Source organism: Coptis chinensis, chromosome 3 (genome assembly GCF_015680905.1).
Source record: "Coptis chinensis isolate HL-2020 chromosome 3, ASM1568090v1, whole genome shotgun sequence".
NCBI classification, from domain to species: Eukaryota; Viridiplantae; Streptophyta; class Magnoliopsida; order Ranunculales; family Ranunculaceae; genus Coptis; species Coptis chinensis.
Window position 1 is genome coordinate 105801556 of NC_141458.1, and position 13825 is coordinate 105815380.

Here is a 13825-nt window from a genome sequence, read left to right on the forward strand (position 1 = left end):
TTATCTTATGTATCCTTTTGTTTTGGATACGTTGGAATGCTTCAAAGAATCCATGGTAGGCACAGAAAAAAAAAAAGAAAAACGGTTTGGACTCGGACCATCAAAGATAACAAACCGCTTGTCTTATTTCCCCTCTAAAATGATAATATCCGATTGTTTTTAGCCCGCCCAAATTCCATCTTCCTTTAGTGGAATTAAGTGTAACCAATTAAGTTTAATCGGCTTCTTTCGGTTCATATGATCTTGTTAATTGTATGCAAATTTTATTACGATTATGAATTTTGGGGTTTCATCGGCATTCTTGTCGGAAAAGCTTTTTGCAAGAGGGTCTTGGGTAGTTGGGTGTACCGAGAGGAAAGTCGAAGAGACTATAAAGAACAAAAACATCAAGGAGAGATAAATTTTCAAAAGAAGAAACGAAAATTGAAGCTAGCTAGGCCGCCAAGATTTTGATCTATTTAGCAGATTCATCTCGGTTCTCGGCTATGATTTGTTTGTTCTCGTTTCCTAACTATCCTCTTATAGATTCTCTTTAAAGAACTTAACTATCCTCTTATAGATTCTCGATTCATGTTATGCATCCAGATGCAGATGGTTCATGGGTGACAAAGAAATCGGAGACGTCGGCAGATGGTTAATGGGTGGTGAACTTTAAACGGATTTATTTGTAGTTCGATGAAGTATGACGCTTTTGCTTTATCTGCTTTGACCGTGTATTTCTTCCTTCTATGGTAAAAAGGCCTCGTATATTGTAGATTTTTATTGTAGTGTTGGTCCGAGCCGATAGTTTACGATAAAGTTGATAAGTAGTCCAGGAATAAAACAAAAATAGGTGTTTACCTTGGTGTGGGTTGAAGTTATTCTATCTATTGTTGTTGTATTCTACTGACTTACAGAGAGTCTATGTAAGTTATTCTATCTATTGCTATTGTATCCCATTTATTTTGTACGACCATTTGAAGAAAATCCTAATGACCATAAGTATTGAAAAAGTTTTTGCTAAGATGCTCAGTGTTACTGTATAGAATAAATAGATAATGAGGAAAAGAGAAAAAGAGAAAAAGAGAAAAAGAAGTGAACCTTTCAATGAATCAGCAGGAAGAACGTTGAAGATGAAGATGAACAAATGATGAGCAAGATGATGAGTAGGAAAAATTATTGTTAATATATAGAAGATGACCGGCACAATTCGATTGCTAATAGAATTTGTTATCTATTTGTCATACGGATTCGATTGCTAATAGAATTTGTTCTAATATATTTAATAGAATTTGTCTACAGAGTTTTAGTGGAGAGATGAGTGTACGTGGCATACCTCTCTCTTAAGAACGCGCCACCTAGGATTGTGATTGCCACCTCAGTTGGACTCTGTTTTAATATAGAGAGAGGTGATATATAAAGAGGGGTTTAGAACCTTATTTGTGGGGGACTCACAGTATAATTGTACTTTTTCCCTCTCCTTTTTGCCTGCGTGGACACCCTCAGAGACCAGGAAAAGGGACTACTATTATATATATATAAAGATGGACTTAAGCACATCAACCAAAAATAAAATCCTGAAAATTAACAGCCTACACATAATGGGTTTAAGAATAGCTGGCCCAACCACAGGTCGGGCTGCATGGCTAGTAGTTGCTAATAATGGAATAATTTTACTTTTGCAGGGGTTTCAAGTTCACTATCTTATTCAAATTCATCTTCTATTTCTTAGGAACAACATCTAAACTGTTTACGGATTTGCCTATATACTTGCTACTTTAATTTGGTGTCTTCACACTTTACAGTTACAACACAAACCGGAACAATTGGAACTGAAGTACTGAACCACCAACTATGAATAGGGTTGCATGTTAAAGAAAAAAATGGGAAAAATTCTTGGGCAGATTGAGTGATTGTTAGGATACACTTTGACTATGTCTGTAAACTCTACTGCTAAATAGGATCACTCGGTTCCTACTAACTAACTTTTGAAAAGCTTCTGCTTTTAACCAGACTTCAAAACTCAAGAAACATATCTACCTTTTAATGGGAAACACAATTCAGAAGCAAAAGCAATCTATCAGACAATTCAACAAAAAGCGTTTAGTCTTCACTTGTGAGATATGTTATGAATCAAGAAACAAAAAATTCAATCACAAGTGGAAGTCTCACCCGATTTGTTTAGAATGTATGGAAAAGTACATTCAAACAAAAATTGATGAAAATTATTCAAAGATCAAATGCCCACATCCCAAATGCAGCAAATTTTTGAATCCAATCTCATTTCGTTCCATCATTCCAATAAATTTGTCCTATAGATGGTTTGAATTAATTCATAGAGACGAGATTATAAGGTTCGATAGGGCCTATTGTCCGTTCTCTGATTGTTCAGTACTTGTTCTGAACAAATGCAGAAATAAGATTGGAAAAATTAACTGTCCAAAATGTAAAAGAGAATTCTGTTTCAAGTGCCAAGTTCCATGCAATCTTTGTTGCAAGTGTGATGATGAAAGAGAGGGATTGCAGGATGAGAACGATGATCTTTTTCGCCAGTTAGCTATAGCTCAAAAGTGGACTAGATGTCCTGCTTGTTACCATGTCATTGAGCGGATTTCAGGTTGCTCAGAGGTTAGATGCAGGTTTGTTTCATCCTCTAATTTCCACCAGTTCACAGTGAAAAAATTCTCCTGTGTAAGGACATGGAAGGAATCGATGGTTAGCTTTCATTTATCTAACTTCGTTGATGTTCGATTAATTACTTTCAGGTGTGGAACTAATTTTTGCTACAAATGTGGGGGGTGGTTGACTGACCATCATGATGGAAGCTGCCCCAGAAGTCAGTGCCACTGAGAAAGCATGGCGTGGCTTGTGATGGCATCGTCGTAGTTAAAGAATTGGAAGGAAAATGCTTATTGCAGCTCAGGAAGAAGAATGCTTAAAAGTGAGAACTCCTAGTTAGCTTACAGGTGCTAAAGTATGGTGCGCTTGTCGCGTGAAACCTAGGCCTCTGTCTGGGTCGTGATAAATGGCATTAGTAACTCACAGTCTATCAATGATGATGTGAAAATCAATCAATACATTGTTGTCACTTCCAAACTACAAAAAATTTGAACTTATTGGAGGTCCTTTTTCTTGTAGTGATCGATACTAGGAAATTCCACATTCTAATGCATCAATTGAACTCCATTTGTTCTCTATTCTTCGCTTAATACATTTTTTTTTTCCCTGATACATCTCTAGCAAGTGGATGCCGACCAATATGTTTTGCAGTATCCGAGTATAGTCATTAGTGCACGTCACCCACCCCTTTAGACCACCATGCCGATCACACATATAAACATAATTAGATTATGGCCTTTGGCAAAAGCAAATGGGTCATTTGAAATAGCCGCTTCCTTAATAAGATTGCACAAACCTAATATCAATTACAGTGTATGAAGAAGAGTAATCTGACAAATATATCTACCAATAGAAGATAAGGTAGAACAATATATATATTTGAAATATATATTGACCAATCTTTGATCTCTCTGGGTCTGATTGTATGATATTTTGGCTTGGCTGGCTTTTACAATCGCGCGGTCCAGTTGTGGTATGCTTTCACTTTCAGCACCATTCAATACGCGCGGACGTGTGGTCCAATTTCATCACACTAGCTTCCTCAAAGTTATAGCCATATAGGGAGTAAGATAGCGAGGATGGCCATAACAATGAGCATCAAGATGAAAACAAGAAATTTTTTGCGACAAGTGGAGCAGGAACAAGCAATACCATACACCACTCCACTTTCATAGCAAAATGTAGTCCCACACCTGCAACAATATCAAATAAATTTCATCTCCAACCATCGATGAAAGTATCAAAAAGACTATCCCTACTTTTTTTTCTCAGCAATAAGGTGCTTAAATAATATAATTGTATTACTAGCAAGAACAAAATGTAATGTTTACATCCTCTGAGAACCTTGTACAGGCTATCCAATTAGGGCTGTCAATGGGTTTCGATAACCCGATAACCGATCCGAACCAAACCGATAAAAAACAGTTTGGGTTTTGATGATTTAGTTTGCCTTTTACCGGCTTGAAACCGAACCGAACCGATAAGATATTGGTTTGGTTTTGGTTTGCCCTCCACCGAACCGATATGAACCCGAACCGATAAGATAGCATTTTAGTAATATTTATAATTAATTTTGTATATGTTTATCAATTGTGTGGTTCAAATTAATTAATTTAATTTAAAATTTAATTGATTTTATAGATTTCGGTTCGGGTTCGGTTTGCAATATATCTTATCGGTTCAGTTTGGTTTCGGATTAAACATAATATTATCGGTTTGTTCGATTCAGTTTTGGGTTCCCAATTTTCTTATTGGTTCGGGTTCAGATTTTCTAAAACCCGACCCAAACCGATCCATTGACAGCCCTATCTTAACCTTAGAATGTTAAAAAAAAAATCTAAAGTAGGTGAGATTCAAAAGAAAGCCCAGATGCCCACCACTGCTTCACTCCATTCGGTAGTGAGCTTCTTTCTTGTCGTACAAGTCTGCTCCAAAATTAATTTATCTCTCCAGTTGCTAGTAAGAATGATATTGGCGTACAAGTCTTACTATTGTTTTTATGATGTATTCACTGGCTTAACACCTGTCTCAAGAATCACGTTTGAATCCATGCTATTTCTTTATCGTCCACTAATTTTTCTTTCTTTTACCATAGCAATATTTTTAAATAAAGAAGCAAACCTGCATCGAATGGATGGACAGCCAGAAATCCGTTCCACAACCATACCGCATCCAGGACATTTTCTCCACTCTTTTTCCACAGCTAGATTCACGACAAGAATGTCATCCCCATTATCTGTTTCAATGTTCGCCGGTGCAGATATGACCAACTTTCCATGGAATCTTACATCTGAAACAGAAACTAAGCTTGCACCTCGAGCACAGTGTGAACGTCTTCGATATACACTCAGACACGAACACAGTTGAGCAATCCGGGTATGGACAATTACTTCTTCCACGAAATCCCATACGTAATACTGCTAATTCACATAAGGCGTCGCACCATCTATCGAAAACTCTTGCCGATCGAAAGGATTGAGCGACATTCAAGAGGGTCTAAAAGCTCCTTACAATCTAAACCAGGACACATGATTTCCGCCATGTTGTATTCTTGGATCTTTGTTTCGACGTAATACGCTACACAATCCTTGCAATATGAATTATGATAGCAGCTCTTGTTCTGGAACCTTTGGCTGGAAGAGAATGGTTCAATGCAAATTTTACAAGTGAAGCTTGGATTGTCTTCTTGACATTCCTCCTCTATGGATGAAATCTCACATATATGGGTTCGATGTTGCTTTGTGCTGTCCATTGCTACTTGAGTCTTGGAAACAATTGGCAAAGAAAGTTTGTTTGGATTAGTTAATTATAAGGTATAACCCATACAGTTGCATATACTTTCTAGCCTCAATACTTGTATAATTTTTGCTAAACAGAAATTCGGGGTTTTGTTATATTTTTGTGAAGAGAACTGCAACATGAAGTCCAAGATTCCGAGTCAATCAGGATTCAGGAGAGCATTCCAAAGTATGGTTCCTAGTTCCTACCTTCACTCTAGGCCTTGGGCCTTTCCCTTATTGGATCTGGGCCAATAACAGATCCAATAAGTAATGGGCCATAACTTATCAGGCCGAACTTTTACCAGGCTCAAAAACTTATAGAGATGTTACAAAACTCAAAAGAATTGCAAAACTTTTAGCGGGCCAACTCAGTAATAAAGGTTAAACCTGGCATGATTCTTCTATTATTGGACTCAGATCAAGCCAAAATTTTGAAGCCCAATTAAGGAGATAATTTTCACTGCGTTGATGTTTGATTAATTCCATTCAGGTGTGGAACTAAATTTTTGCTACAAATGTGAAATGTTGGGGATGGTTGGGTGACCAGTGACCATCATGGTGGAAGTTATCCCTTAAGGCCCTTGAGAAAGCATGATGTTGGTTGTTGTCACGTCGTGCTTTGAAGAATTAGAAGAAAAATGGTGATCGTATATTCGTATGTAACTCAATCAGGGAACAAGAATGCTTAAAAGCAACAACACTCCAATTTGCAGGTGTTGCCGTGTTGGAGTATGGTGCATGACTGCATTCTGCGCGTGGAATTAAACCTTATAAACCTTATCAAACTGAAATTATTTCCGCCATGTTGTATTTTGGATCTTTGTTTCAACTTAAAATGATATACAACCCAAGCAATTAACACGAATCCTTGAAACATCTTTTTGAAATTCGTCCTCTTTAGAAAAATTTGTAAATTTGTGTTAGCTGATGCTGTTAGGATATATATCAAGTTTCCTATCATATAATTACGTGATAGGAAACTTCCCATAGAATGATATCAACCCCTTATTCTTCTCCTAGAATCATGGGATTTACTTGTAACAATTAGTCTATATAAACTCATGTAATGGTTACACTACTATATACAAGAAATAATACTCTTACATGGTATCAGTATAGGTATCGATCCACTCTACAAACCCTAGCCACCATCTTTCCTCGTTCTTTTTCACGCTGCCTACACACCATGTCTACACCTGAAAACGTACCAGTGAGAACCCCTGAACGCCTAGATGGCACGAACTACATTGAGTGGTCCTTAAATGCTCGGAATAAACTTCGAGGCCGGAAGCGCTGGGGATTCATCTTCGAAACTAAGACTACTCCAGTCGACACTTCCTCCCCTGAATATGAGGTTTGGGAGGACGACAACTATATGATTAAATCATGGTTGCTTGATGCCATGACTAAGGATATCAGATCCTTGTTTCTCAGATTATCCACTGCAAAGGAAATCTGGGATACTGCTAAGCTCACCTACTCTGTTAGTCAAGATGCTTCCAAAGCATACCAATTGCATTGTGAGGTATTATCTATTTGTCAAAATGGTGGCACTGTTATTCAATATTTTGGGAAGTTATGCAAATTATGGTAGGAATATGATGCCATTGATGACTGTATTATGGAGTGTCCCACTGATATTGGGCGATATACATCCAAGGTCAATTCCCAACGAGTGTATGCCTTTCTCAGCTGGTTTAGACTCTTACTTGGATGGGGTTCGAGTCGCATTCTTTCCACAGTCCCTCTCCCAAATCTTCAAACGACTTATGCCATGATATGTGCTAAAGCCAACCGGCATGATGCTATGTTGGGCAGTGCACCTGTGGATAGCGTCGCTATGGCTGCTCGCAGAAATTTATCTCAGCCTGACCTGAAGAAAGGAGGACGCAAATGTAGCCATTGTACTGGAGATAATCACGTTATTGAAACATGTTTCAAACTCCATGGCTACCCGGACTGGCATCCTAAGGGTAAGGTGTATCTGGTACAAGTTCTACTTTCAAACATGCTGTTCCTCCAACCCTTCCACCGAGTGAACCTTTTGCAGGTTTGGTGGCATCAACTGGTATGTCCAAATCTGTTCTTAGTTTTTCTACTTGTACTACGTCTAGCGATTGGATAATTAACATAAGTGCTACCAATCATATGACATGCAACTCATCTAACTTTAGCCAATTATTTGCATCTCATTCTAAACATGCCATTACAACTGCCAATGGTGCTTCAGTACCAATTGTTGGTATCGGTACAGTTATTTTACCTACTTCATTACCTATCTCTGATGTTCTATATGTTCCTTCTCTTGCATGCAATTTGCTCTCGGTAAATAAATTTATCCAAGCTTATAATTGTGTTGGCTTGTTTTTCCTACTCATCGTCTTTTTTGAACTTCCATACCAAGGAGAGGATTAGCGATTGGTAAGGCTGCGTGATGGATTGTACTATCCGGAAGGTGATGCTCCACCGATTAATAAAAGCTTGGCACATGCAGTAAGTTCACAGAAATTGGAAGACAATATAGAGCAAATATGGCTATGGCATAAGAGATTAGGTCATCCGTCACTTGGTTATCTTCGAGGCGGCTTTTTCCTTCATTATTTATTGGGCTGTAATATTTCGGATATGGTTTGTGAAACTTGTGCTCTGTCTAAAAGCCATCGTACTCATTTTCCTTCATCAACAACTAAAAGTATAACTCCTTTTTTATTGATACATTCAGATGTGTGGGGGCCATCTCTAGTATCTACCCCCACTGGATTAAAATGGTTTGTTTCATTTGTGGATGATTACACTAGAATGACTTGAGTATATTTGATGAAACATAAAAGTGATGTCTAAAATGGTTTGTTTCATTTGTGGATGATTACACTAGAATGACTTGAGTATATTTGATGAAACATAAAAGTGATGTCTAAAATGGTTTGTTTCATTTGTGGATGATTACACTAGAATGACTTGAGTATATTTGATGAAACATAAAAGTGATGTCTGTATGATATTTCGACGTTTTTATCAAATGATACTCACACAATTTGGTATATCTGTCAAAGTTGTTCGCACCGATAATGGAGGTGAATTCTTTAAGCAAGAATTGATTGACTTTATGCATTCTAATGGAATCATTCATCATACTTCATGCTTAGAATCTCCTCAACAAAACGGTACTGCATAACGGAAGAATCGCCACCTTCTGGAAATTTCTCACTCCTTGTTGATTGGAGGTAATACTCAAAATACTTATGGGGGGAAGCCCTTAGTACTGCTGTGTATTTGATGAATAGAACACCATCTAGTGTTACGTCTTTTTAAACGACCTTTAGATGTCTTTGGAGAACAACGTACTCTTCCACCTCATGTTCGTTTGCCTCCACGAATTTTTGGATGCGTAGTTTATGTGCACTTATCCTCCAAACATAGCACTAAACTTGATTCACGAGCTATATGATGTACCTTTGTTGGATATGGAACAACTCAGAAAGGATATAGATGTTACGATCCCATTACTCACAAATTTTATATCTCTATGGATGTTGTATTCCATGAATCGAATTGTATTACTCCACCAAAGAAACCCGCGACCGCATACGGAATTTGAACTTTGATCCCAGACGGTGTTGAGAATACTCTAAAAGGTGTTCGAGTCGTCAGATTGCGGTATTGAGAGTGGCACTAGTGGGGGAGAATACTCTAGAAGGCGGTATTGCGGTGTTGACCATGCTACTGATCTACCACCAGATAGTCCAATCCATCACGCAACTTCATCACCACCGCCCTCTTCGGCATTACCTGAGGTATCTCTTTCTCCTTCAACTGAACATACTTTAAATTCTCACTACACCAATCCACCACGTACTAATCGAGGTATACCACATATTCAATATGAACCTGACCCTAAAGCCAAGATCAAATACCCAATAGGTAATCATGTTTCCTCATGCAAACTCTCAAACTCATATGCATCTTATGTGTGTCAATTTTCATCTGTCGCTACACCTAGTACATTGCAAGAAGCTTTGACAAATACTCAATGGACAAAGGCTATGGATGAGGAAATGGATGCTCTTAAAAGAAATGGCACTTGGGATCTTGTTGCTTTACCATCGGAAAAAAAGACTGTTGGTTGCCGATGGATATTTACCATCAAACACAAAGCAGATGGTACTATTGAAAGATTTAAAGCTCGTTTGGTGGCAAAAGGATATACTCAATCCTATGGTGTGGATTATCAAGATACATTTGCATCTGTGGCTAAGCTCAATACAGTGCGAGTTCTCTTATCCTTGGCTGTTAATAAAGACTGGCCTCTTCTACAGTTTGACGTTACAAATGCTTTCTTACATGGCAATCTTACTGAAGATGTGTACATGGATCCACCTCCCGGAATTTCAGAATTCGAGAATACTTCATTAGTATGCAAGCTCAAGAAGGCCTTGTATGGACTCAAGCAATCTCCACGGGCATGGTTTGGTCGATTCACACAATCTATGGTCAAGTTTGGGTACAAACAAAGCAATGTTGATCACACTTTGTTCTTGAAGCATAAAAATGGTAAACTCACTGTGTTGATCATATACTTGGATGACATGATAGTCACAGGTAATGATGTTGATGAAATTTCCTGTCTACAATGTCATTTGACTTATAAATTTGAGATGAAACAACTTAGCAATCTCAAGTATTTTCTCAAAATTGAGGTTGCACGCTCTCAGCATGGTATATTTCTATCTCAAAGAAAGTACATCTTAGACCTGTTGACCAAAACAGGGTTTCTCGAGTGCAAACCAGCTAATACCCCCATTGAACAACACCACTCACTTTCACATTGCCTGAGTGATCCAAGTACAGACAAAGGACGCTACCGAAGACTTGTTGGGAGATTGATTTATTTGTCTCATACTCGACCTGATATTGCCTATGCGGTAAGTACAGTAAGCCAATTTATGCATGATCCATGCCAGCATTCTGAGATACTTAAAGTCGACTCCGGGCAAAGGTCTATTATTCTCTAAACATGGACATTTGAATGTGGATGGATTCTGATGTCGACAAGCGAGGTTCCGTTGATAATCGAAGATCTACCTCTGGCTATCTCACTTTGGTTGGGGGGAACCTTGTGACTTGGAGGAGTAAGAAACAATCGGTAGTCTTGAGATTCAAATTTGAATTTGAATACCGCGGTATGGCATTCGGAGTGTGTGAGTTACTATGGCTGAAAATATTACTAACTGAATTGGGATTTCCTCCTCTACAAGCAATGAATCTCTATTGTGATAACACGTCTGCCATAGAAATTGCTTATAACCCTGTTCAACATGGCAGAACCAAGCATGTAGAGATAGACAGGCATTTTATAAAAGAGAATCTTGATACGGGCATAATCAGATTTCCCTTTGTCCGGTTAGCTCAACAACTTGCAGACTAAAGTTGTGGCAACAAATGTGCTAACCGATTCTCTTATCAAGATGGGCATGAATGACATCCACACACCACCTTGAGGAGGGGTGTTAGGATATATATCAAGTTTCCTATCATATAATTACGTGATAGGAAACTTCCCATAGAATGGTATCAATCCCTTATTCTTGTCCTAGAATCATGGGATTTACTTGTAAACAATTAGTCTATATACACTCATGTAATGGTTACACTACTATATACAAGAAAAATACTCTTACAGATGCTGTGTGCTACCAACTGAATGCTGCTGCCTGCTTAGGTTTTTGGAAAAATTTACAAGAAAGTGTGTTTGTTAAACCTAGCTTGAATACTCCCGAACTGACTCTATAGTTTGTTGATCACGAAATCACTTTTTGTCTCAGCTCAGTAGAACTACTTACTTCAATTCATTACTTGAGACAAGTGATTTTCCTAAACATTTTCGAATTTCTGAATCCTAACGAGTTCTTTAAGCTCAAGCAATACTGCTTAACAAGAAAAATGTGATTCCTAATTAAATTTAAAAAAATGTTAAACTAACATAACCAAAATTTTGCTAAAAGATTGTTTTATCTTTTGAATGCTAATACTTGATAATCGAGCAAACCCTGTCAAAGTGAGTTCTATCAAAGCATAATGTAAACAAAATAAACATTTTGCCATATAATCCCATATATAGTCAAAGCTAATGCGAACCGAACCTTACGGCTAATAGAAACTAAAGAATACTTGTTCTTGTTCTGTCTCAATAGACTAATTAATCTCTTTGGCAGCCACCATGAGTGCTGGTCCAAGTCCCCCACAGCCATAGCAAAACTGGAATCCGCATCTGCAATAAAATCAATACATTAATTAAGATGGAAAGAGTGACAAACAAAATAAGAAAAAAATCATTACCAGATCTAGAAAAGTTTTACTGAAAATGATAGCACGCAAGTTATTTTTTTGTTTTTAAATTCTTCACCAGGGATTAATGTGATGTCTTAGTAGATGATCCACAGTAAACTTCTTGGTGAAAGATATGTCTTTGAATCATAAATTTACTGATAAGCACATTGGATCTTATAATTGTTCACTACCGAAAATTGAAACGTATAATTGTTCACTACCGAAAATTGAAACGTATAATTGTTCACCATGGATCTTCTATGTGTATACTGCTAGGCACATTGGGTAAAAAGCATGCATAATATATGACTCCTACAAGTAATTAAAACTAATTTACATTTCTATAGGGAAGACAATATTCATTTCATTTTACGAATCCTCTATTGTACTAAATAAATTTCCTAATGCGACGGTGTTTTTAGATTTTGAGGAACAAAATAATAAAATTTCTCCTAGCTTGTTCATTTTTACTTTTATTTTTATTTTTATTTTTTTGTCAGGAATAGAACATTCATTTTTACCCTATCAAGACATATGGCAGCAGCATCAGTTTCACACCATTGCAATATCCATAATAAACTTAACATGCAAATTTAACCGAATAAGCAAATAGTCTTAAGAATCAATAACATGCACCTGTCCAACCAATAATAAGGATATCCAAAATCCAAACTAACCTGCAATTGATGTGCAAGCAACCATCTGTCTTTTCCACTAAAAATTTACAACTAGGACATCTCCTCCAATTTTTCTTCTTAGCAAGTTCGATCACCATACGATCATCTCTCCCTCTCTCGTTCACATCCAAATTTTGGTAATCCTCACAGCTTATATCAGAGTGCCATGGTATCATACATTGTGCACAGAACAACCTTCGACAAATCGGACACTCTGATTCTCTAACAACTTCCCCTCCATCATCAACCAACAACGCAGAACAGTCCTTAAATGGACAGTAGAACTTTTGTGATTCCAGAATAAAATAAGACTCGCACAACGCATTTGTCCATCTATCAAACACTTCATCAGGGATGAATGATCGACAATTCTCAGGTTCAAACACAATTTTGCAGTTCAATTCAGGGCACTGGATAGTGTTAATATTTTCGTGGATTTTGGTCGCAATATGCTTACTAATGCAATCCGAACAAAAGAAATGAGAACACTTGTTCTTTTCAAACATCTCTTCTTTCAATTTTCCTTCCATGCAGATCTCACAAAACCATTTGGTATTAGAAGATGACTCACCCACTGAACCATCAGTAACTTGTTGTATCCTTTGCTTCTTGCTCATGTCATTTTCCGATAACTTGAAAGATAATTGAGTGGCAACCACTTCATCGTCCAATGCTTCAAACGACAGACGAGTAGCTAGCACGGAAGACATGAGTGCTTCCTGGAGTTGTAACTCTTCGGCGTATTTCTCATCTGAGATAGGGAAAATTTCTTCATTTGAGTCAGATAAAACAAGAAAATAATAAGAATCATCCACATGAAGATCACAAGGACTAGAAGAGCTTGAAGAAGCATTTGCCATTTCTGTGAAAGTCTTGTTTCATTAGATCTCCTATCTTACTAATAACTTGATCGCATACTACGAAGAGTCACTAGTCATTACTCTATTGATATTTGAGGTTTGTTAAAATTGTGTTTCCAACAAAAAAATACATATCTTGTGGAGATTTGGTTTATCCGACTTTCTTGTGATCTGTGACGAGAAAATCTACCAATTACTAAAATGTTACTTTTGCTAATCTACAGAACATTCAACGGGTTGGAGTATTGATTATGGAGAATTGCTAGCGTGATTACGTCCTGCCCTTTTAAGGGGTAGGACCGTTCTACCCCACTAAGACGCACAATAAAAAGCTATCTGATTACTTAATCACCAAGTCAATATCCTGTTTCTCTTCCATTTAACAAAAAAAAGTAAATCAATAAAAGGCAATGTTCTCTCATCTTTTTAAACCGACCCCGACTACTACCTTGTACGTACATTTTTTATCCGATGGCAACCATCTATACCGACAACCACCTATATTTGCAATTTGTTTATATTTGATAATCAAGAAGGACCAATGTCCTCAATTATATTAAAACAGTTTTTTTTTCCGTATCTT

General features: G+C 37.4%; 2 protein-coding genes and 1 long non-coding RNA gene across 3 annotated transcripts; 1 reads left to right on the forward strand and 2 right to left on the reverse strand.

Moving 5' to 3' along the window:
- The first annotated feature begins 1888 nt into the window (after positions 1-1888).
- LOC147512583 (E3 ubiquitin-protein ligase RSL1-like) lies at positions 1889-3174 on the forward strand. The gene is made up of 2 exons (XM_086595613.1): positions 1889-2618; positions 2745-3174. The coding sequence occupies exons 1-2, from the start codon at positions 2026-2028 to the stop codon at positions 2827-2829; spliced, it is 678 nt and encodes a 225-aa protein (XP_086451739.1). The 5' UTR covers positions 1889-2025; the 3' UTR covers positions 2830-3174.
- A 178-nt stretch (positions 3175-3352) lies between these two features.
- LOC147512584 (uncharacterized) lies at positions 3353-5458 on the reverse strand. Its single transcript, XR_015215024.1, has 2 exons — positions 4720-5458; positions 3353-3791 (listed from the first exon to the last, which is right to left on the reverse strand). It is a non-coding gene; the product is annotated as an uncharacterized LOC147512584 (long non-coding RNA).
- Positions 5459-11329: 5871 nt separating this feature from the next.
- On the reverse strand, positions 11330-13381 carry LOC147512585 (RING/U-box superfamily protein). The gene is made up of 2 exons (XM_086599474.1): positions 12383-13381; positions 11330-11646 (listed from the first exon to the last, which is right to left on the reverse strand). Exons 1-2 carry the CDS (start codon positions 13240-13242, stop codon positions 11571-11573), a joined length of 936 nt encoding a protein of 311 aa, XP_086455600.1. The 5' UTR covers positions 13243-13381; the 3' UTR covers positions 11330-11570.
- Between the last annotated feature and the right edge of the window lie 444 nt (positions 13382-13825).